General features: G+C 46.6%; 1 protein-coding gene across 11 annotated transcripts; it reads left to right on the top strand.

Annotated features, from left to right (window-relative positions):
* Window positions 1–3,740: 3,740 nt before the first annotated feature.
* CTC1 (CST telomere replication complex component 1) lies at window positions 3,741–24,569 on the top strand. Of its 11 annotated transcripts, none has more exons than XM_070563296.1 (23): window positions 3,741–3,991; window positions 7,223–7,386; window positions 11,585–11,822; window positions 11,973–12,184; window positions 12,607–12,763; window positions 16,311–16,616; window positions 16,717–16,845; window positions 17,427–17,659; window positions 17,783–17,960; window positions 18,060–18,260; window positions 18,773–18,899; window positions 19,518–19,632; window positions 19,771–20,098; window positions 20,187–20,276; window positions 20,529–20,722; window positions 21,775–21,863; window positions 21,967–22,141; window positions 22,447–22,524; window positions 22,973–23,117; window positions 23,207–23,271; window positions 23,509–23,674; window positions 23,780–23,906; window positions 24,054–24,569. In XM_070563296.1, exons 1-23 carry the CDS (start codon window positions 3,968–3,970, stop codon window positions 24,191–24,193), a joined length of 3,681 nt encoding a protein of 1,226 aa, XP_070419397.1. In that variant the 5' UTR covers window positions 3,741–3,967; the 3' UTR covers window positions 24,194–24,569. The 11 variants fall into 11 exon arrangements, 6 of the variants coding, with proteins under 6 accessions (XP_070419397.1, XP_008538129.2, XP_070419396.1 ...); XM_008539907.2 differs by having other exon boundaries at window positions 3,838–4,088; XM_070563295.1 differs by having other exon boundaries at window positions 3,844–3,991; window positions 16,687–16,845.
* Window positions 24,570–24,781: the final 212 nt, after the last annotated feature.

The following is a 24,781-nucleotide window of genomic DNA, read 5'->3' as shown; positions in this document are numbered from 1 at the left end:
CGGCGCAAGCTGTGACGTAGACAGATACTTTGAATGCAGGAAACGGAATGAGAAGCATTTTCCATGTCCAGGACTCAGTTTCCCTAACCTTACTGCCTTGGCTTGCTTGCTTTCTCTTTTTCCTTTTCTGAATGAACCAATTTATTTAATTCTCAGCAGAGTGGGAGGGATATTTCTTTTTTTTTTTTAAGATTTTATTTTTCCTTTTTCTCCCCAAAGCCCCCTGGTACATAGTTGTATATTTTTAGTTGTGAGTCCTTCTAGTTGTGGCATGTGGGATGCCACCTCAGCCTGGCTCCACGAGCCGTGCCATGTCGTCGCCCAGGATTGGAACTGGTGAAACCCTGGGCCCCCCAAGCAGAGTTAGCGAACTTAACTGCTCCGCCTCGGGCTGGCCCCCATATTTCTTAATTTCCATATTCTTGCTAGTTACACTAACAATAATAATAGGAAATATTTATTGCGCACCTATTAAGGCATTTTACATAGTCTCGTTTGATCTTCGCAAGAAACGTGTTTTACAGATGCAGAAGCTGAGGATCATTACAATGACTTGTTCCTTTGTTTTGTAACTCAAACAGCCCTTTCTCCCTGTGTATGTATTTTTTGTACATTTTTTTAAACCTTCATAATACATTAATACATGATTGTCTTAATCAGGATCCTATCAGAAAAACAGATGGCACACCCAAAAAGGCTTAATCAGTAAGAATTTAATAGAGTGTATTTACAGAGATGTGGGCAGGATTAAGGGAACCAACAAAATACAGTGGGGCACCCAGAGCCCAGCAACAGCAGAAGGTGGTTACTGACTGTAGGCTTGAAGGGGCAAAAGAGAGGGAATGGTGTTATCAGCTGGCAGAGAGCTGGAGCCACAAAAGAAGGGCTTCCAACAGGACAAAGGAACCCACAAGTACAGTGTTGAGGGGGAAAGGGAATAAATACTGGGTTCTCTCTCCTCCTGTCCTTGTGTCACCGTGCAAACTGTCTCTGTCTCCCATTAGCCAAACCTAGCCTGAAGCCTGAGTGCAAGAAAGCCAGAGTGGCATGCCAGGGCAAACACAATACCAAGCCCAGTGGTCTTTGTAGTGAGTCAAGCAACACAGAAATGTTCAGAGGAAAAGGTGAAAGTCTTTATCCTCATTGCTTCTCCCATTCCATTCTCCTCCCCAGGGCCAAGACTAGGTTAAGGCAAGTGAGGCACCTGGGGGTGCCTCAAAATCTTAAATTTAAGCTTTTGCCCCTTGGATGCCTCACCCGAATTCCAGCCCTGCCCCAGACATAAGTTATTACCTGTTTGGTGTATAAGGTTCCAGGCTGTTGAAATAAATACTCTCTGACTCCCTTCTGACAGATGCCACATGTTGAAGCTTGACATCCAAGCAGTCCTTGGCTTCTTTCCCTCCAGGCACACCCTGGCTTCATCCAATACCTGCCTTCTAGCTCCTTCTGGGAAACTTAGTTTGCTCAGCTCTCTATCTATCTGGTCCTGTCTCCTTCTCATTTTAGCACTTCCAGTGTACCGTAAGGTTTTAGCTTTCACCTCCATATAGAGACTTCCAGATTCATCCCTTTAGTCCTGATCCCTCTCCTGACTTTGGTCCCATATCTCCAGCTGCCCCCAGGACAAAATCACCAGGTCTGAGACAGCTCCCAATCCTCCATACTTCCCTCCCTCTGTGACAGATCATACTGTTCTGCATGCGTCCCTAACATCTTCCTCCCACCACCACTTTCCTTTAAAACTCTTATTTAATCAAGACTGATCTACTTCAGAGGCCTCCAGTTCTCTTGTGCCCCTCTCATTTGTTCCTGTATGCTGCCGCCAGATTAAGCTCCTAACCTGACATTTAAATAACACCAAGGGTGGTGATGGTGATGGATCCAGAACAACTTTCTCTGATCACTGTAGCCTAAACTCAACACTTCCTCCTATGAACTATCAAAAGTAAATCCCAGGATATAGGGCACATCTTCATGGATTTGATAAATAGAGAGAGTCTTGCAGAGTTGAGAAAATACCAAGAGCAAAATGAATGATTAGGTTTGGGACTTTGAGTAGGCTTTGACAGGTATTCTAACAAAGGGGCCAGTGTGGCTGAAGTGGAGTGAGACAGAGGTTTCAGCTTCTTCTGGGAGATTCATTATTGTTGTTTTGCTAGAAAGGAAAGGAACACATCTCTGATGTAATAATGGGAAATAACTGCAAAGAAAGATTCACTTTATAAAGAACTTGGCACTGCAGTGCATAACTAGTTCATGCAATAAGGAATAGAGAACTTGTATAAACATAAAGGTGAATTAAAGGATACATAATTTGTAGAATTAAAGTCTTTATTTTCCTGTTAAATGATTAGAGCATTCTTATTGTCTACAATGTTTATACTTACTATATTATTGTCGACAAACATAATCCATAACCAATCTATAAATGAGAATTGGGGTGAGTTTACTATGAGCCAGATCTGAGGACTAGTTTATCCCGGGTCCTTCCTTCCCCGAGGAAGGAAGGGCACCAAAGAAGTGGGGGTGTACAGAGTGGTTCTATATCATCAAAGAGCATGTATCACATATGATTGAAATGCGCTTTTTAAAACAGTCACTAGATTGCTTTGTTAGCACAGTGATTGATGGACAGAGCAGGTAGTAGGTCTGCTGTCTCAGTGGACACAGCAGGTAGTCTGTCAGTTGTCTGGAGCTGGGTGGTCACGGGATGAGTGCAGCAATCAATTCCTAGCCTATGGAGGGATGATTATCCTTAAGGAAATGCCAAAGTGGGGGAAGTTGCATCTTTATCTTAAGGCCATTTGTTCTTGTCTTTGGGATATAGCAAATGCTTAAAGCAGATATACAATGCATGCTAAGTGGCCACGGCAGGCCCTTTTGGAAAAAAAAACTGATAGGCTGAATCAGTTTTACACCAAATGGCTTCCTCATATACTCCAATATCCTGTTGCTTGCCATGTGTTTGTCATTATAATCAATGTTTATTCTATCTTGCTTCAAAAACAATTTGAAGCTGCTATAAGTGTACAATGGCTTTAAATGCCCCTCTTTCACTTTACTTTTTTAATCTTTTCTCCTTCTCTCCAGCCTCACTGACTTCGTTGCATTTCTTTCCACCACAGGGCCTTTGTGCTTGTTGTTTCTCTACCCATTCTTTTTCTTTGATCTCCATCATTTGAGTCCTTCATCTCTTTCAATTTTTTACTATAAAGTCACCTTTTCAGTAAGGTCTTCTCTGTATAAAAGGGACACACTACCCTCTGCATTCCCTATTTCTCTTTCCATAGCACCTTTTCCTAACGTTCTACACATTTTACCTTTTTTTTTTTTTTTACTGTCAGTTTCCTCCTCCTAGAAGGTAAACTCTATGAGAGCAGGGATTTGTATCTGGTTTGTTTGCTGCCACATCCCCAGAGCCAGAACAGTGCATAGCCTGGCACATAGCTGCATGAACTCTGTTCTCTTCTCATCTTACTAAGCTGTGGAATGATTGGCTGGTTGACTGAATTAGGGAGAGCAGAGGCTTCACTAGTTGACCCACAAATATTTATCAAGTTCTTATTTAGAAAGAAGAACAGTTCTAGATACCGGAATGCAAAGATAAATAGAATAAAAATAGGGTATGGCTTCCGGGTACTCAGAGTCAAGTCGGGGAAACAGTTCAACAATTACAGCAATGAGTTAAGGCCATAACACAAGTATGAATGATGTACTCCGGGTGCACTAAGGAGGAAACACTACTCTCTGCTTAGCAAGATCAGAGAGATCGAAAGATGCTTAGGGAGTTAACAACCAGGCTGGCTGGGATGAACTCCTGAGCTCCCTCACTCTGTCGCACGCAAGTCAGACAGGATGTCACTGCGGAAGAGAGACAGCGGCTCCGGAAAGAGGGGCAGAGGCCGCAGTGGAGCACAGAGGTGCTAAGCATGCCGGGTGGGAGGAGCCGGAGACGCGCCCACCGATGACGTCAGCGAGCGTCCCTCCGGTGAGCCCTCCGTCGCGGTTCGCGCGGTTCCCGCGGCTCGCTGGAGCGGAACCTGGGGCGCACCATGGCGGCGAGTAGTGCGCAGGCTCCTAGCTGTGTGAGTGCTGTTCTCCCTCCCACGTCCGTTTTTTTCTTGTCTGTCGCGGATTTTTCTCTCTTCTCCTGTTGCCTGCACCTTGCCTCTTTGCCTCCCTGACTTCGCTGGCCGCGCCTGGGCGAGGGGGGTCTGTGAGGCTGTTCGTCCTACCGGTCTCACTGGTTCTGCGAATATATTTATTCCTTCATTTCTGCGGCGCCTGCTGTGAGCCGTAAACACGTCTCCGTCCCCTCTCTAGGCTTCAGGCCCAGCGGGAAGCCAGGAGCAGACTAATGGCGAACTGTAGGGCTGTGGGGTCCTGGGGGAGACCCCTGACGCAGCTATTGGGGAAAGGGGTAACTGATAATCGGGAACAGCTTCTGAGACCCGAAGTGCGTGTAGGAGTTAGCAAGGCAAAAAACGCGCTGAAAAAGGTTAAAGGCGTAGGCGAGAACATGTTCGAAGGCGAGATAGAGCAGGTGTCTTTGAAAAACTCCGTCAGTTCACTTGGGTGGGGGTGGAGGGGTCAGAGCTGACGGTCTTGTAAGTCTTAACTTAGCAGCGACTTTAACCTGAGACTAATTGGGAGTTATTGAAGAGTTTGCAGCAGAAGAGTGATTGGATGAGATTTGAGTTTTCGTTTCCTGAGGTAGCAGTGTAGAGAGTGGACTAGAGAGTACCAGTTAGAAGGCTGTGGCTGAAATGTAGTGAGAGATGATGCCCTACCATGGCAGCAGTGTTCAGGTTCCAGAGGTGAAGACAGAGTAAAAAAAAGTATGAAGGAGATACAATCTAAAGAACTTGGGTTCTTCTGCAGGGAAAGGAAGGAGTTAAAGTTAAAGAGGACATCCACATTTCTGGGTAGAACTATTTGTTTGAGAATGCTATTTGCTAAGTTAGTGAACTTGGAAGAGGGGTGGGTTTTGTGAAAAGTTCAGTGCTGGACGGGCGTAGTGCCTGTTGGTTGGCCAGGTGGAGAAACTGGTAGAATGATGGATATAACTAGAGGTCAGGAGAGAGATCTCAGGTAAAGTAGAGCTTTAGGAACAATCAGCATCTGCTGATAGCTATTAAAGCTGTCCAGTGGATGAGGTTATCGAGAGGAAAGTGTATAGTGTTCTCAAACTTCAGCCTACATCCGTATTAATTTGGGGAGCTTATTTAAATTACAGACTCTGGCCCTGCCCCAGAATTCTGATTCAGTAGATGAGCTCACCTAAAAATCACCTGCATTTTTTTTTTTTTTTTTTGCTTGAGGAAGATTGTCCCTGAGCTAACTTCTGTGCCCGTATTCCTCTATTTTGTATGTAGGAGGCCGCCACAACATGGGTTGATGAGCAGTGTGTAGATCTGTACCTGGCATCTGAACCCTGGAACCTTGGGCCGGTGAAGTGGAGTGTGTGAACTTAACCACTACGATGCTGGGCCAACCCCTCACCTGCATTTTTAATAAAACTTTGGTGATTTTGAAGTAGTGGTTCCACTGTAAGAAACAGCAGTATTCAATGTGCCAAGCAATGGACAGGCTCTCAGAGGAATAGGAGCTAAAGAAGGAAGACTGAGAGAGGAAGACAAAAAGCGTGGGAGTCTGGGCTTTGATTATGTTGGTGGGCAGTTCTGAATGATGACCTGGTCCAGTTTTGACAACTCTGACCATGAATGAGTTTGTTTGGCTGAGGTGGGGCGAAGGTGGAGGTCAGTGGTAGGGCTTTCTACCAGGACACTGAAGTCATCTGGACCTGAAGACTGGTTTATCAGCCTGTTTTCAAGCTGCTGAAGATTAACTGAATGTGGAGGATTGAGTAGTAGGCTAATAGAGGAGCAGTGGAGGAAGAGGGATAGAGCTGTAATGGTTTAGAATTATCACTGGGGATCAGAAGGATAAAGGTCCTACCCCTAAGTATTGTCAAACTCTGTTGGAATTTTAAAATAAAGCTGCCTTACACCGGAAGTAGGCCAAGCTGGTCCCTTTCCTAGAGTTATCTACATAGAGAGGCAACTCTGTGTCCAGAATCTGTGGCAAGTATATAGAGATGGTTCCTGTCCTCCTTAGGCAGCCCACATCTTAGCTGAAAAGACGGAACGGGAAACAAATCCAATTAGATTGTGTCATATATGTATTTAGCTTATGGGAACTGAAATGTATACACTTGACTTAAAAAAAGGGAATGATTAAAAATTATATTGTGCCTATATCCTTTATATGTACTGTCCATTATTAAGCACATTTACATTTTCACGTGCATGTTACTATACAGTACTATGTCTTATTCTTAAAAGCAATTTAAAGGATTTTTTTCAAGGGTGATTTTGACTAATCTTGTTCTTCAACTTGCTGGCTTTGGACCCATACCCCATATAAATGGGAAGTCACTATATGTGGTAATCATTACTCTTAATAGAGGTATGTGCAGGGAGCTGTGGGAGCTCCAGGGAAGGAGCAGCATTCTACCTGGGATAGTCAAAGCAGGATAGTCAGAGACGGGTTCACAGAGGAATACAGTCATGCGTTTCAGTCAGTGATGGACCACATATACAACAATGGTCCCATGAGATTAGTACCGTAGAGCCTAGGTGTGTAGTAGGCTATACTGTCCAAGTTTGTGTATGTACACTCTATGATGTTTGCACAGTGACGAAAATGCCTAACAATGCATTTTTCAGAACTATCCTGTCATTAGCAATGTGTGACTATGTATTCCAGGTGAGTGCTTAAGGATTGGTACAGGTTAGAGAAAGGCAAGACCAAAGCTGGATGACCAGTTGTCTAAGTTGATTGTGTGGCTGGACTAAGACTTCTAAAGTTTCTGAAAGGTGGTTTTTTTTGTGTGAAGAAGGTTGGCGCTGAGCTAACGTCTGTGCCAGTCTTCCTCTACTTTGTGTATGGGATGCCACCACAGCATGGCTTGATGAGCGATGTGTAGTTTCATGCTTGGGATCCGAACCTGCAAACCCTGGGCCACCAAAGCAGAGCATGTGAACTTAACCCCTATGCCACCGGGGCCAGCCCCAAAAGTTTCTTTAAGTTCTAAACTCCTTCACTTTTCATCTCCACATACATACCCTCTTGATTTTTTTTTCTGTCTATCCTTCCCCAAATTTCCCTGGTGGGCAGGATGATCAGGAAGATGTTTAACTAGATTCACTTTCCTCAGGAGCAAGCCTGGCTTGAGGCTGCCCAGGCCTTCATCCAAGAGACCCTGTGTCCACCTGGCAAGGGGCCTGATGTCCAGTTGACTCACTTGGTAATTGACTGTGTGAAGACTATCTGGTTGTCCCAGGGAACGAGCCAGGGTTTTACGCTGCCCCTCAGCTACAGGTAAGGAGACGGAGAGTTCAGGGGGGAGGTAAACTTGGGGTTGAAGAGGAAGAACCTATAGTTAATAAAAGGGGAAATGAGAAGAGGGAGGGGAAACTTGCTGAGGGGAGGAAAAGGTGTTCTAAACACAACCCCTTCTGCCACACTTTCCCATTCTCCATCAAGCTGCCTACCTTTTCCTGTAATTCTCCTAAATTGGCGTAAGTCAAATTTAGAAGCAAAGAGAGGAAGAGGAGAAGATAGAAAGAAAAGAAAATACAGAGGCTGATATTTCATTTTGTCGATTAGGAAACTAGGATACAGAGGCCTATGCTTTTACCAAGTGCAGATAGTTATGCTTAAGAAGATGTGAGGGGCCGGCCCTGTGGCCGAGGGGTTAGTGCGCACGTTCTGCTTCAGCGGACCGGGGTTTCGCCGGTTTGGATGCCGGGTGTGGACGTGGCACCACTCGTCAGGCCCTGCTGGGGTGTCGTCCCACATAGCACAACCAGAGGCACTCACAGCTGGAATATACGACTATGTACTGGGGGGCTTTGGGGAGAAGAAATAAAGAAAAAAATAAAGAAGATTGGCAACAGTTGTTAGCTCAGGTGCCAATCTCTAAAAAAAAACATAAATTTAAGATCTTCTGAAGGTGGTTTGTTTTTGTTTTTGTTTTATCTACAGCATCATTTCCCAAATTGTCCTAGGCAATGTTAATAAAGTACAAGGAAAGGGTTCCATGGCCAAATAAGTTTGAGAGAGATTGGATATGATAACCTTCTTTAGCAGAGTCATGAGGTTCATTAACCCATTAAAGGCTCTGAAAAGTCCTACAAAAAGAAACCTATTACCTCTTCATAGAAGTAACCACTGTGTTGAATGAGGAGTATTATTCCTATGAATATCTTCAAATTTTTACTGCACATGCACCTACCCCTAAGCAATATACAGTAGAGTTTTGCATACCTTTAGACTATATAAATCATACCATAACTGCTCTGTGTTATTATGTGAGTATGCATATCATTGTTTACTTAGCCTTTGAAAAATATAAAAACGTAGAAATCTGTTTAGCTTTGTATAATTTGTCATTTCCCAAACTTACTTGAGCACAGGATACTTTTTCCCTGGCACTCCCTTAGTCTGCTTATGGCAGTTTGGGAAACACTTCACTCAGCCTGGCAATCTGTTTCAGTCAGTAACAACAACAGATCTTTAGTGAAAAGACAGCTTAATTGTACTCTGTGTTATCCAAAACATCATTTTCAAAATTCTGTGTAGTTTTTTTCACTCATGGACTTTGTTCTAAACCAATGGTAACTAAAGATGTTGGTCATCCGAAATGTGAATCAGTACACTGCCTCCTTCGCTGAGAAAGTCTTGCCTGTGAAGGACAGTCAGCTGAACTCAATAGTGTGTTTGTTAACATAGTGTTTCGCTAGCTACTTGCTGCTCGACTTTTAAAAACCTTAATGTTTTGCCATATTTGCTTCAGTTCTTTTTTACGGGAAGCAAAACATTACAGATTTAGTGAAGTCTCCTGAGTGCTCTACCCTGATCCAGTTCCTCCCTCCCCTTCTCCAGAAGTAACCACTGTCCCGAAGGGAAGTGTAGGCTCGTCGGGTCTCAGCCTCACTAGCCGTTTCACATTGCTCTCCAATGGAGTTGCACCGATTGACACGCATACAGCACACATCTGTATCCTGAACCTTTTCCATGTCTGCTTTTACCTTGGTAAAAATTTTTTTTTTTTTGCCTATTTGGTAGGCATTAAATGATATTTTATTTTAATTCCAAAGTAATTTCTGAGGACACTCTTACGTGGAGGCTTTTTCCTTTTCCTCTTATGTAACTCTTCTCATTTTACACCATTAGACTCTGTTTTGCCTTTCTTTTTTTTTTGTTAGTTTGTTTGAGGAAGATTAGCCCTGAGCTAACTGCTGCCAATCCCCCTCTTTTTGCTGAGGAAGGTTGGCCCTGAGCTAACATCCATGCCCATCTTCCTCTACTTTACATGTGGGATGCCTACCACAGCATGCCTTTTGCCACGTGGTGCCATGTCCACACCCGGGATCCGAACCGGTGAACCCCAGGCTGCCAAGAATTGGAATATGTGAACTTAACTGCTGTACCACCGGGCCAGCCCCTGTTTTGCCTTTCTTTTTCTACAATTCTTGTCCATGGCCATAACTCTAGAGGTTAAATAGATTGTTCATTTAAACTTAGAATGAAATCTCATTTGTAAATTGTCCTGCTAACGTGGGAAAAGCCCTAGGACAGGAGAGTTACCTGTGGAATAGTGGTAGTCAAAGGAGTAGTGACTTCCTTGAACCTCTACTGCAATGGGGTTAGCATCTCCCACCAATGAGCTGAGAGTGTGCCTAGTGGCCTCAGTGATCACAATCTAATTAAAGAAAGGAAGATCCAAATCTCTCAAAATTCTGGTATTACTAGAATAATTGAAAAGTTGTAAGTCAGCAATTTTTAGGAAACTTGGAACCTTTTTAAAGTTTCTTGTGGGGCTAGCCTGGTGGCACAGCAGTTAAGTCTGCACGTTTTGCTTCGGCAACCCAGGATTTGCCAGTTTGGATCCCTGGTGCAGACCTGTGCATCACTTGTCAAGCCATTCTGTGGCAGGCGTCCCACATAGAAAGTAGAGGAAGATGGGCACGATGTTAACTCAGGGCCAGTCTTCCTCAGCAAAAAGAGGAGGATTGGTGGCAGATGTTAGCTCAGGGCTAATCTTCCTCAAAAAAATAAAAATAAATAAAAATAAAAAAGTAAAATTTCTTTTTATTCTTCAAGATAAATATAACATAGATGGCATAATATGTAGAAGTGAAATAAAGCATGATGGATGAGGATAAAATACATATTATTTAATAGAAATAGTTTATTCATCCATTTTCCCATTCTTCTTCATTGAGTGCCTACCGTGTGCCAGGCACTGTGGTAAGTAAGCCTTGAAAGGTGGAGAGCAATGACAAATGCAAAGGGTTTGAGGTTATCACCTTCAGTTTCCTGCCCCAGACCCTGAAGGATCTGGGAGAGGGGACCCCTACCCTAACTGTTTTCTGTCCTTAGGGTGCCTAGGGTCAAGGAACAGATCTCTCTGGTTGCTTTTTCCTGGGCCTTGAGAGAAATAGAAAAACACAGAGAAAGAACATGGACTTTTGAATGAGGCACACCTGGCTTTGCCACCCATGCCACTGTGTATCTGAACCTCTCTAAGTTTCCTCATTGGTGGTGTTTACGGGGTTTTTGGGTGAAGATTCAATGCCAGATTGAGTGTGAACAGACCCAATATAGTATGTGCATGGCAGCGGCTCAACACATGTTTGTTTCTGTCTTTGCCTTTTATCTGCTCCGAAGTCGCTGGGAAAGGATGAAGCAGATGTGGAAGGGGAGTGGGCCACCTAGAACAGCATTCCCGGTCTGTAGTACTCACAGGTGGATTATGTTCATGAGTACAACAAGGACGATAAATTGTGATGTTTTGTTACCTTATTCTGTTTCTTTTCCACTGAAAAAATCATGGGAATGCAAGTGAGCAGAATAATGGTGTTACGAAAATGTGAATGTACCACAACTTTGATCATTTAACTATTATTTGTACCGCTTTATCTGTGATACACCTCACAGTTGACAGTGACTCAGCAGTGTTGCAACACTTTGCTTAAGAATAACTGATCTCAGATATCTCTGGAGATTTGGGAACTCTTGATATCAGCTCCCAACTCAGCCTCAGCTTCCCAGCCAGTCTCTAGTTCTGTGATATTCCAGATGAGGAAGGAAACGTGGCCGGGGCAGATGCCTAAGTGGCCCCATTGGAGTTCTCTGTGGAGCTAAGAGCTGACATGCTGTTAGGGAGGCTGAGTGTTATCTGTAAAATGTTCTCCCCACACGCTCATCTCCTCAGGCCGCTCCTGCATTCCTACTTCTTTTCTCTGGGTCCTCCCTGTGGCACTATCTTATTCAAGATATCATTCAGCACAGACTTTCTTCTTACCTTCCCTGGGTACTACCCAGACTCTGTCCTCATTTTCTTAGGCTCTTACCCCAGCTTTTTCCCCTTCAATCAGTCAATCAAACTCCTCTCTTAGTCCATGTTCCCCATTGACCTTTCCTTGGGATCTTGGGGGATTTGTCAGGGTTGAGGGTAATGTCCTAGGCTTGGATGCAGCTTTGTAGGACCTCTGCTCCCTTCACTCTGCAGCTTTGCCTCAGTACAGGACCTCAGGACCCGCCAACGTCTCCCGTGCTGCAGCCACCTGTCCTGGAGCAGTACTGCATACCAGGCTTGGGCCCAAGAGGCTGGACCAAGTGGGGTCCCCCTGCCCCGGGAACGGCTGATACTTGTAGGGACACTAACAGACCTACCAGGGGACTTGGAACAAGAGTGCAGGAATGGAAACCTCTATGTGAGAGATAACACTGGAATTCTGGGCTGTGAGGTGAGTAGGAAGAGGGAGGTCAGATGCCTCAGCTCCTAACAAGAATGGTGTCTAGAGAGCAAGGCACTCAAGCCTCTGAGGGAACAAAGGTGGAGGGGTGGATTGGATGCTAGAGTCCTGGTTTTAACCCTTGCCTTTGGTCTTTTCTAGCTCATAGATCTGGACCTTTCTTGGTTGGGCCATCTCTTTCTGTTCCCCAGTTGGAGTTACCTCCCTCCTGCCAGGTGGAGTTCCTCAGGGGAAGGGCATTTGGAGCTCTGGGGTGTCCCCGTGCCAGTGTTTCCCTTGACCATCAGTCCTGGTCCTCTCACCCCTATCCCTGTTCTCTACCCAGAAACTGCTTCCTGCCTGCTCAGGCACAGGTAATTCTTCCCTCGGGGGGAGGAGGGAGCACTTTGAAACTGGTAGGATGATGGCAGGTCAGTGAAAGGAGGGAAAGAAAGCTATCAAGAGTAATATAGATGGAATGTTCCAACTCAAGGCAACGATAGGGCCTCTCAGAATGTTAAGAGCAGGAGTCTTCAAGGGAAATGTGCCTTATCTGAGGGCAAGAAGAGTTGAAAGGGGGTGTTTAGAATAATGGCTTTGGGCTACGGAAATTTTACATCACAGCTAGATTATTCTTTATAGTGTGAGGAAAGGCATTTGTAGGGAAAAATGACTTCTGAGTATCTCTTTACTTAGTGGATGGGATGCTGCCTAATTCATGAATTGCTTAATATAGCTAGTTAGATCTTCAAATTAAAAAAAAGTCTTCTTCCTCTCCTCTTTCTACCTTTTTTAGAAGCAAGCTCAGAGTTGGACCAAAAAACCTGGCTGGGAAGCTCATTCGATTGAGTGCTCTGGTGAAAAGTCAAAAGAAAGCTTACTTCATCCTGACTCTTGGAGGATCATCCCCAGCTGGTGGCCAAGCTGGCAGCCATGTGTCTGTCATCGTACAGGTGAGGATTAGGGTCAATTCGGGGGTGTGGAGGTGTGGAATGGGTGTTAGAACTCTTTTTTTTTTTCTTTTAAGATTTTCTTTTTCCTTTTTCTCCCCAAAGCCCCGGGTACATAGTTGTGTATTTTTAGTTGTGTATTCTTCCAGTTGTGGCATGTGGGACGCCGCCTCAGCATGGCCTGATGAGCGGTGCCATGTCCACGCCCAGGATCCGAACCAGCGAAACCCAGGGCCGCCAAAACGGAGGGGGTGAACTCAACCACTCGGCTCCGGGGCTGGCCCCAGTGTTAGAACTCTTAATAGGAAAGATCACATTGGAACCATATAGGAAAGGACAGCTGGGGAGAGTTGTTTTCTGGAACAGTGCTGCTGAGGGAAGATTCCAGGTAACGTCTTTCCTACGTACAGGAGGTGGGGAATAGACTTTTCTGCTGTACAGTTACTTGAGTAGACGACTTTTTTGTGTCGCATTTTGAAAAACTGCCCGAATCACTTGTTTTACCCTTCCATTAGAAGGATGACCAAGAAAACTATCTTAACACCATTGAAACATTGAATACATATACTTTTTAAAAAACTTGGTACTTACTGTTGATTCTTTTTACATCAACTGGTATGATTTTAAAAATCATTAGTTTTTACACTGGTTGTTATGTGACTTACACAGTTATCTGAATAATGTTTCAAAAGCATTCAAAACAATTAAAGGATGGAAAGGTTCTCTAACTGCATATCAGAAAAGGAAACTAGGGCCAGCCCGGTGACGCAGCGGTTAAGTTCGCACGTTCCGCTTCTTGGTGGCCCGGGGTTTGCTGGTTTGGATCCCGGGTGTGGACATGGCACCGCTTGGCACACCATGCTGTGGTAGGTGTCCCACATATTTAAAAAAAAAGAGAGAGAGAAAGATGGGCATGGATGTTAGCTCAGGGCCAGCCTTCCTCGGCAAAAAGAGGAGGATTGGCAGCAGTTAGCTCAGGGGTAATCTTCCTCAAAAAAAAAGAAAAGGAAACTATGAAATTTATTGGCACTCTAAGAATTCTTTCCTGTGTCTTTGTGAAACATGAGCTTGAATAACAGTGATTAGAGTGTAAAGGAATTAAAAATGCTTAGAAGCTGCCCAAATTTCTGATCGTGTTTTTTCTTCCTGGGTTAAAGAGGAGCTTGTGTATTTTCTTTCCATTAGAATGTTTTAAGTCTCCTAGAGACCAATTAAAAATTCTCTACAGAGTGGGGTTGGCTCACTCTTGTATTATATGTCAAGGGAGAGATCTCTGAAATGCACTTGAATTTCTGCAGGGTCACTAAAGTAGGGTAAGCCCTTTGGGTAGTTTATAATCTTATTGTAGGTTCTATATGGTACTTATTTATAAAACATAGAATAATAGAAAACAGTTTGTAACTGCTGTAGCAGGTCAGCTAGAGTTTATTATGTGGAGGGGAGCCTTACAAGGGAGTTTCTTAGGTCTGGGTCTTGAAGGATGGATGGAATTTGAATCACTAGAAGAGAAGGGAGGATATTCAGGACTGGAGAATCACCTCTACCAAGATTTGACCTTTACTGAGCATGTGCTGTATGCTAGGCACTTGGGTCAGTTCAGAGGCACAAAATTGAATAAGAGAATTGTCCTCTGGAAGCTCTCAGCCAGAGAAGTCAGTCAGCTATTACTGTTAAGGATCATAAGTACTGTGGTAGATACATGCACATGCACGAGGCACTGTGTGGGTGCAGAGGTGGGCTTTGGAATAAGCCTGGGAGGTCAGGGGAGGAGTGGTCTTGGTATGTTTATAGGCTGCTGAAGAGGCATTGGAGACATACTGTTGCTTGAGATGACTCCAGTGAATCTCTTCTATGATAGAGGAATGAGATCATCTCTTCAAAATGAAGGATTGGGCTCTGAAAAGAGGAGGAAAGGTTCCGGGTAATTGCTGTGCTAGATAGTTGGAGATAAGAGATTGCTAAGCAGTGACAGGGGCCGAGCTGGAGAGGGTCAGCATCAGTGTTTGGTACTGGGGTGGCCTGGGTCTGTCTGCTTCAGGTAGGGTTTTTGTCTTAGAAAAGGGGTTGAGGAAACAGAGCTGTGGTGATACAGTATTGGTAGACTGAAGGGTGAAGTTGGGTAAAAAGGACAGGATTCAGGGGATTGGCATTCAGATCCCAGCATTTGGGATCTGAGGAAGGGAAGGACCTCAATGTCTGAAGGAAGAAGGGGCTGTGATATTGGGAGGTCCTAGTGAGAGGTTAGAGGAAGTCTGATGAACATGAGGGGGTGGTCAGGGGAGAGCGGAAACACCAGTATTCATTCATATACTTGTTTGTTCAGTGAAACTATTATTAACTACTTTTTTTGCACAAGTAGTAAGCTAAAGTGGGGTCTCAGTAATCCCTTCTGATGAGTGGTCACGTGCAGCGTCTCATTGCTGATACTCAGCTGGTTTTAGACTAGAAATGGAAGTCTGCGAAGTTGAGCACGGAGGACTGTGCAGCTCAATTATGTTCAGTCACAGTGTGTTTTGAAGCTGCTGAGAATGGCAGCAGTGCTCTGTTATGCCTGTGGGAGGAACATGCCCTAGAAGATTGTTATATTTATGAACAACACGGGAAACTTTTTTCCTTGTGCTTAAATTTCTTTGACAGCCACCCTTCTCCAGTCCGTATGATACCCTGTTGTCAGATGTTTATTTTTATTTCCCCCCTTGGATATTTCTCATTTTCCTATAAAATAAAGTCGTCAGCATGTCATTTCTGGGTTTTTTCCCCTCATCTTAGCTCTCCTGTCTTGTCTTCTGCAACTCCCAATAACATTCCTTCTCCATCCTGGCCAGTGTTTTCACTGCTATGCTCATTCTGAGTTCTGAACAAGTCTATGTTGTTGCCACCTACTTGAATCATCCTTCCCTCTCCTCTCCACATCACCAAACCAGAGCTGTCCTTCAAGACCCTGTTCAAGTTTCACTTCTTTCACTAGGCCTTCCTGATCATTCCAACCCGTCCTGACCTTCTCTTTCTTTCTCTGAAGCCTTATCGAATGTGTATTGTTTTTGCCACTTGATCATACATGGCTCCATATTATTACTTGGGTTTGTGTCTGTGTTCCCCAGTGGTTTGAAATATGTTGGATAAGAGAGAACAGTCTATTATATTTCCCTTAACATCTATCCCAATATTGGATGCATGGATATATGGATACATATAGCTAGTACATATAGATTAAATAAATGAAAGTTGTTTGTATAGTATGGGGTGGGGTAGGAGGAAAAAAAGGCATAATTTTCTGAATGGGATATTTATGTATTTTGGAGGAAGTTTTAGGGATGGTTTGTATCTTGTGGGAGGGATTAGGAAATATTTGGCAGCTCCTATGAGAGGGGAGAGATCCTGAAATTTTGATGACTTAAGATTTAATTGGCAAACAGGGAAGAGGAAGAGGCAAAGAAAGGCTTATGAGGAGCAGGTCTTTGAAATCGAATGATGGAAAGGGACTCTGGCAGAGGGGCAGCATCGTGGGAAGTGTCTCATGTACCATGTTGCCTGCCTCTGCACAAGCCAGGTCCCTGCCCAGCTGGTGTGGCACCGAGCCCTTTGGCCTAGTAGGGCCTATGTACTGACAGAGCTGCGAGTATCCAAGATCCGTGGTCATCGTTACTATGTTTGGACGACCAGTCCCTCCTCCCATCTCTTGCCACTGAAACCAGAGTGTGTGCGAGAGCTGGAACTGGAGCTGGAGCTGGATGGACCCCTCTTAGAGGCTGACCGCTCCAAGAGTGACCCCAAGCCACTCCCCAGGCCCAGCAACTCCCAAGACAAGAAGGATCAAAAAGGTCTTGTCCGGGACTCCAGACTCTTATCATACACGGTGAGCATAAGGGAGAGATCCTAGAACTCGAGGGGCAGCAAGTGGGGCTCTCCAAAGAGGAAGGAAATAGGGATCAACTGGACCTTTGGCTTCTTTGCAGGGAACGGTCACTGGTGTGCTCAATCAGTCTGCTGGCCTCTATGAGCTGGATGGGCAGCTGGGGCTCTGCTTCGCCTACCAGCAATTCCATGGCCTTAGGCAGGTGGTGCGACCAGGAGTCAGTCTGGAGGTATGTGAGGGTTCAAGACTGGTGACAAAAAGAGGCCCTCTCAGCAGCTTCTCTTACCTTTATGGGCTGGTCTTTTTTTGCAGCAGGGTAGAAATGTCTTCAGCAAAAATCTAAAAATAATAAGTGTGTGTGTGAGACTAGGGGGTGCTTTTGTTAAGAATGATATGGACGAGAGCTCGGATGAGAAGGGAGTAGAGACTGGGGCACGGGGAAGAGGGGTTGGAGCCAGAGCATCTCCTTCACAGGAGGGCCTTCTAACTGGAGGAGGAGATGCTGGAGCTGAAGGGCAGGTGTAGGGCCAGGATGATCTCAGACAGCCTAGTGAGTAGCCAAAGCCTCACCAGCCAGGAGCCCCCTGGCTCACAGAAGACTGAGTGGAGCTTCCGGGAGATGAAGGCTTACTGAAGGGGGAGTGGGTTGTGATGGAAAGTGAAACGTGGAGGCTGGAAGGAAATAACCTGTAAAGGAGAAATTGTATTTCTCCTGGAACCCAGGCAGTGGAGAACTGCAGTTAACTCTACCTGGGCTCATTGAGTTGAGGGCTTCACCTCTGCTTTTTCACTTTTTCTGCTTTCCCCCAGCTCCAGGATGTTCACCTCCTCCAGTCTGTGGGAGGAGGGACAAGAAGGCCAGTGCTAGCCCCCTGCCTCCGTGGTGCTGTTCTCCTTCGGGGCTTTTCTCGTCAGAAGCCTGAGACTCAGTCTTCCCACCAAGCCCAGGGGGCCTCCCTGTATGAGCAGCTGGTATGGGAACGTCAGTTAGGACTTCCAGTCTACCTGTGGGCTACCAAGGCCCTGGAGGACTTGGCCCGCAAGTGAGGAAGATGAGGGTCTGGGCTGGGGAGGCGGTGGGAGTAAGACATTTCCTCTGTAAGAGAAGCAGGGTTGTGGAAGAGTCAGGGTCTTTGGGGGAGTGACTCAGCTTCTTTCTGGCCCAGGCTGTGTCCCCATGTGCTCAGACACCACCAGTTCCTGCAGCGTTCCTCTCCTGGGAACCCCAGCCTAGGGCTACAACTCTTGACTCCTACCTTGGATGTTCTGGCTCCATCTTGCTGCCCCAGTCGGAATTCACACAATGAGATCCTTGAAGAGCCACATCACTGTCCACTCCAGCGGGTATGAGGGTGTAGGGGAAAGATGGGTGGCAGAGCTAATGCACTGGGGGACACCTGGAGGGCATGGGATGCACAATCTAATTTCTCTTCTCTCTGACAGTATGCTCGACTGCAGACTCCCTGCTGCTTCCCTACTCTGACCACCCTGAAAGAGGAAGGGCAGCGCAGGGCCTGGGCCTCCTTTGACCCTAAGACCCTTCTACCCCTCCCAGAGGCTTCTCACTTGCCCAGTTGCCAGCTTAATCAGCGCCTGGCCTGGTCCTGGCTCTGTCTGCTGCCCTCTGCCTTCCACCCAGCCCCGGTAAGTGGGGCTCCAGCAGGGACCAGGGGACTTTCTCTTTGTGCCATCCTTGCTACCACTACCATAGTCATTTCTTGTCATCTTGACTGCACTAGCCTTTTAACTAGATTGTTCCATCTCTTCTTGGCTCCCTCTAATTCATTGTCCCTGCAGCAACTAAAAAGAGGTGGGATAAAGTATAACTTGGATTACAAAATTCTCTTGCGTTAAATCCTTGTTTCTCCCAATGCATATAAAATAAAACCCTAACTCTTTATTACGTCCTCTGAGGTCCTGCATGATCTCCTGCCTCTGACCTTGGTTTGTACACTTTCTCTCCTGCTCCTAAATTTGTGAATGCATGTTTTTTTTTCCCCCACATTTGTCTTCCCCACTTGAATATAAGTTTTTTGAGGTCAGAGACCGTGTCTTTTTTTATTCACTTTGTAGTCTAACATTTAACACAGTGCCTGACACATGGTAGACACTCAGTGTTTGTTTAGTAAATACCAGTCGGCTTCATCTCCTTGCAGGTTTTACTTGGGGTTCTGGTGGCTTCATCTCGTAAAGGTTGTCTGCAACTTCGAGACCAAAGTGGTTCCCTCCCCTGCCTCCTTCTGGCCAAGCACTCACAACCCCTCGCTGACCCCCAGCTCATAGGTTTGGAGTTCAGATGTGGAGGGAAGATGGTGGTTGGGGTAGAGGTTTCAGAACAGGGGGCTTGGGAGGAAGCTTCTGCTGGGATTTGCTAGAGATGCTGAAGTGGCATGTGTTGATCAACAAGTTTTAGGAGTTTAGGAGACCAGTGTTGGCAGGTAGAGAAAAGGAGCAAGGGATTCCCTAGCCAGAACTGCAATTCCCAACATTCATTTCTCCCTCTATAGCTCCTGACAGGATGACAACTCACATTTCCTACATTCTTCCTTTGGAAGAGTAATGGTCTTATTTGGGGTTATTGAGATTTTTAGACAAGGAAACCCTGGAGAGGATCTAAGATCTAAGAGGTTCTTAGATCTAAGAACAGGCGTTTAAGAGATTTGTGACAAAGTAGAATTGAAGCCTTCCAGCATAGGAGGCCAGGGGTGGGACATGCAGACGGAACGATTTCTCCCTTGGAGGTAGCATCCCTCTAAGGTGGGGGTCAGGTCTGGGCCTTCACACTGTGTTAGCGGAGCAGCTCAGGCCTGGGTTGGGCAGCGAGACCTGCGGTGTGGTCTGCTTCACTGCATGTCCCACAGTTCTCTCCTCTTGCCAAAACAGAAAACTTTCTTCCTTTAGGCTGCCTGATGCGGGTAGAGAGGTTCCAGTTGGTTGTAGAGAGGAATGTCAGAAGCACCTTCCCTTCCTGGAAGGAACTGAGCATGGCAGGCTTCATCCAGAAGCAGCAGGCCAGGTTAGCTCTGTCGGGTAGTGGCTGTGCTTGCAGTCTCTGAGGGGAGGGGAAGGGCCTGATGCAGGTGCTGGAATGCTGGGGCCCACAACACCCAATGCCTGCACCACTAAGAAACCTATTCCTTTTCTCTCCTCACAGAGTCTATGTCCAGTTCTTTCTGGCCGATGCCCTGATCCTGCCTGTACCCAGACCCTTCCTTCACTCAGCCACCTCCTCAACACCTCCTAAGACAGTGCCTACCCTCCCAGGGGGTCCCCACGTGGAACAGAGCAGGCTATTCTTGTTGTCCCACAAGGAAGCACTGATGAAGAGGAACTTTTTTGTCCCTCCGGGTGCCAGTCTGGAAGTGCCCAAGCCCACCCTCAGTTTCCATGTATCAGGGAACTGGCTTGGGGGCACCCAGAGGAAGGAGGGGACTGGATGGGGCTCATTTGAGCCCAAGGGAAATGAGAACAAAGATCAGAAGGTAAACTGGGACTGCAGACCTAGGATCTGACCTCCTGTGCCCCTGGCTCCTGTCTGAATCCCCAGGACCCTGCTCTCCTTCCTCACAGGTTCTCCTCATCTTCCTTGGCTCCTCAGTTCGCTGGTTTGAGTTCTTGCACCCAGGGCAAGTGTACCGACTCGTGGCTTCTGGCCCTCCCGTGAGTGGCCCACTTCATACCCTTCCCCAAAAGACGTTTTTTGGCATGGGGTCTGGAGAGGAAGTTCCAGTGTCTGGTCATTTTCAGGTCTCCTAGAAGGGTGGATCTGGATCAAATAGAAGGCCTGTCTGTGTCTAGACTACTTCCTTCACCAGGCTTCAGAGATAAAACAAAATTGGGTCATAGTATTTTACGAACCTCCCTCTGGATCTGGACACGCTTAGAGACAGTTGTCTTCCCATTTTCTGGCAGACGCCAATGTTGTTTGAGGAGGGAGGTTCATCCTGCATATCGCAGCGTCCTCTGGAGTTGGCGGGCTATGCCTCCTGCCTCACTGTTCAGGATGAGTGGACCGTGGAACTTGCAAGCTCCCAGGACATCCCAGGTGTGCTGGACATCAACAAGGCGCTGCCTGAATCCTCGCTGACCGACCTACTCAGTGCCAAGTAAATGTCCACCAGCTTCTCCAGCCAATTTGGCTGCTCTCTTTTCCTCCGCCATGCTTGGGGTGGGTGAATAATTTGTTCTCTGTTACAGCGTGTGTTTCTTTAACATGATTTAGCACCTAGAGGAACAATGTCAGTGTAAGATGGAAGTTGCATTTCGTCCCCAGTTTTCTCCCAGCATGCTACTGTTTTGAAATGATCATGGGCAGCATTTCTCACAATTCAGGAAAAGCCTTAGCAATAAAAGGAAATATAAGAAACATAAAAGGGCTGGCCCTGTGGCCGAGTGGTTAAGTTCTCGCGCTTGCTTCAGCAGCCCAGGGTTTTGCCAGTTCGGATCTTGGGCGCAGACATGGCACTGCTCGTCAGGCCATGCTGAGGTGGCGTCCCACATGCCACAACTAGGAAGACCCACAACTAAAATATACAACTATGTACGGGGGGAATTTGGGGAGAAAAAAAAAAAAAAAGAAAATATATAAGGACAAAAGTTGAAAATCTATAGAGAAGGGCCTTCAGTGCAAGAAGTGGCTGGCTTATAGCTTCAGGAACAACTATACTTTCCTCACGTAAGCTTTTTGGGGTGGCTGAAGAAGCCATAGAGGTATTCCCCCCTGTAAAAGAAAAACAGACCAGACAAAAACCCTACTGCATTGTATGTGTAATTTTTATGAAACTGGTCTCTATTAGAAGTGAATGTTTTGAGGAGCTATGATTTGAAGGAGGGGGCGTGGGCCCCATCATATAAATCTGCAAATGATGGACTGACTGAGATTCTAGGTGTAAATGTAAGTGGAGTGTAAATGCTGGTGTACTTGGCAAAGCCTCTGGTTACAGAGGGGTATACGTTTTGACTGGTCTGCCACAACCCTGTTTTTCCCATAAGCCCTGTTACTTTTAGCGTGTGATTTGACACAGTGCAAAGTTTTCCAGGACCTTGTAAATGATATTCTAGCAGATACTTTAGCTCTTTTTTCTATCTTTGGATCTGACTCTCTCCATTCTCTGCATTCTTATGCCTCCCTTCTCACTGTATTTCTCTGACCCTCCAGCTTCACCGATTCCTTGGTGTCTTTCTCAGCTGAGATTTTGTCACGCACACCGTGTGAGCCACTTTCAGCCCTTCTCTGGACGAAGCCTGGTAATGACACCTCCTTTGGGGGAAGGTATGGAATGGAGTGGTGGGACCTTGTGGTCCTGACAGATACTCAGATACTACTGACCCCTCCCCTTTCCTTCTGTAGGGAGCACTGGGGCAGTGAGAGGGTGTGTGAAGCTAACCGTGGCTCTGGAGACTGCTGGCTATGAATTCCCCCCTCACTTGGACATATATATCGAAGACCCACACTTGCCTCCCCCACTAGGACTTCTTCCGGGAGCCCGAGTCTATTTTAACCAGCTAGAGAAACGGGTTTCCAGGTAAAGATCTACGTAGCTGGCCTTGCCTCCTCTCCCTGCTGATGCGGGTCTCTTAAATGCTCACCCCTACCTAACTACACTGCAACGACACCTCTTTGATGCTACGGTCTATATGTTACTCTGGCATTTATGCCCTCTACCCTCATGAGATGTTCCAGACCAGTCCTCCCCTTATTCTTCCCTCTGCTTTGATAGAGCCAGCATCAGCACGCGTCCCTCAAGGCAAGTGGCCAGGCCTGTGATACGGTCCCAGCTCCTGCCTCAAAGTGACTTCTTTCTCATCATCACTCTTCCTCCACTTGCAGATCCCACAATGTTTATTGTTGTTTCCGGTCATCTACTTATGTGCAGGTCCTGAGTTTTCCCCCGGATACCACAATCAGGTCAGTGCCCCAGGCCCCGATCCCCAAACTTCACGGCCCTGCATCTGCATCCCACACTTGTTCTGCCTCTGGAATTTTTCCCATAACTACAGTCTTCTCCAATCCTAGCAAAATGTGTTGTCAGAAGGATTTCTTCTACTCCGAATAAAAAACGTCCAATGCCTATCATTTTACCTGAAAGATTTAGTGTTCTAGGGTCTTAAAGGCTTTTCAGTCTAAAATATAAATACCTTTCTTGGCTTGAACGACATCTTGGTTGTTCAAGCCTGAGAAATAATCGATGATGATCAGAGATCAAGAATCAAAATGGGGGCTGTGGGTCTTCCAGGAGAGCACAGCAGGCACTACTGTCCCCATCCCTGTGCCTGCTGAGTCCTTCCAGACACACACCCTGCTTTCAGAGTCCCTTTGGCTATTTGTTGACTACCACCCCCTTCTTTCTCTTTAGTGCTCCCCTGCCCCACATCTACCTGGCTGAACTTCTTCAGGGTGGCCAGGCCCCATTCCGGGCCACTGCTTCTTGCCATATCGTTTCTGTCTTCAGCCTTCAGCTCTTCTGGGTGTGTGCTCATTGTACCAGCCTCTGCCCCCAGGTATGGGAGGGGACAGGCTGAGCTGGGTACAGGGTGTCAGAGGGTTGTGATGGGACTGAGGATTTTCCCAAGCACTTTCTTCATCCCAGGGACGGTGTACTCGTCAGGGCCCCACTTGCTCCGCTCAGACATCTATAAGCCAGGCCAGTATCAGGTGAGAGCACAAGGCAGGTGCCCATCGCACCATTTACTTCCTTATTACATGACTTTGCTATCCCTGTGTTAGCATAATTCCTGGCTGTGGGAATTGCTAAATAAATATTTTTGAATGAATAAATGAAAGTGAGCTAAAGACTGGAAAAGATGGGGAGGGAGGCATATTGGATCCAGGTGACTGGCCACCTGGGTTTGCTGTGAGAGTTTGTTTCCTCTCCCCTCACCCCCCACCCAGCTTCCTGGTGGAGGATGGGACTGCCGAAGCTGTGGTTGCCTGTAGGAATCATCAAGTGGCAGCAGCACTAGGGCTGTGTCCTAGTGAGTGGACCTCTCTCCTAGAGTTTGTCCAAGGACCAGGGAGAGTGGCTTTGCAATTTACAGGGCCTGGAGCCCACCTTGAGGTGAGATGTGGCTAGGAGGTGGGGGCTCAGATACCCAGATTCCTGGGGGGTTGGTAGAGGATTGAGGAGTTTGAGTTCTGATTAATCCTGAGTTTCCCTTTCAAGTCCTCAGCCAAGATTGATGAGCCCTTGACCCTCTTCCTCCGGACACTTTGTACCAGCCCCTCTGTCCTCCGCCCTATTGTGCTTTCTTTTGAGCTTGAGAGGAAACCCTCCAAGATCATCCCATTAGGTGAGAATAGAGGGGTAGGACTGTAGATCGATGGGACCCAGGAACATGAGGGATTGATAGGGGATTTTTGGAGTTGGAAAGGGGAATGGCGGATGGGACTAAAAACCACACGCATAGGACATGTGTTTTCCTCTCTTCCCATCTCAGAACCTCCTCAGCTACAGCGATTCCAGTGTGGGGAGCTCCCTTTCCTGACTCGTGTGAATCCCAGGATCCGACTGTCATGCCTCTCTATCCAGGAGCCTGAGCACCCCAGCTCCGTGGAGGCCTTTGTTTCCTCTTGCTAACCTGAAGTACAACAAGGACCTGAAAGGTCTCCCTGCCCTGCTGGAAACCTTGAAGCCTGGGCTCCAGCTCTTCCCCCTTGTCGTAGCCCTAACTGTATCTGTGATTGAACCAGGACCCCAGATCCCTGGATTCACAAACTACTACCCTATTATAATTTCTCCATATTCTGGTGCCTTGGGGAAATTGTGGAAACAGGCAAATCATGGTGCCATTGATATTCCCTCTCTGGTTGGGGTCAAGGCACCTGTACTCACAGGTGGTCCTGAGAATCTAGATTCTGCCTTTGTGGCAGGGGCCAGAGGAACAAAAGACTTGCCCCTTGTGGGGGTGCTTGTGCTAGGCCCCTTGGTCTGTAATAAAGCTCTGGTGATGTTTCTCACTTGTACTTATCTCTAGGGTCCCAGGCCCCCTGATCTCCTGGCACCCTGCCCGCGGTTTACCACCAGTGCCAAAACTGGTTTGGAGAACAGCTTCTGGTTCAGCAGAGGAAATGACACTAAAGTCAGGCCCTAAAGGGGGTTGGTCAGCTGGGGAGTGGCAGGCAGGGTAGACAACATCTTGATGATGGTCTCAGTCAGCAAGGTTGG

Source organism: Equus przewalskii, chromosome 10, assembly GCF_037783145.1.
Source record: "Equus przewalskii isolate Varuska chromosome 10, EquPr2, whole genome shotgun sequence".
Taxonomy (NCBI): Eukaryota; Metazoa; Chordata; class Mammalia; order Perissodactyla; family Equidae; genus Equus; species Equus przewalskii.
Note: the sequence above shows the minus strand (reverse complement) of the source record. Positions and strands in the feature narration are given on the sequence as shown.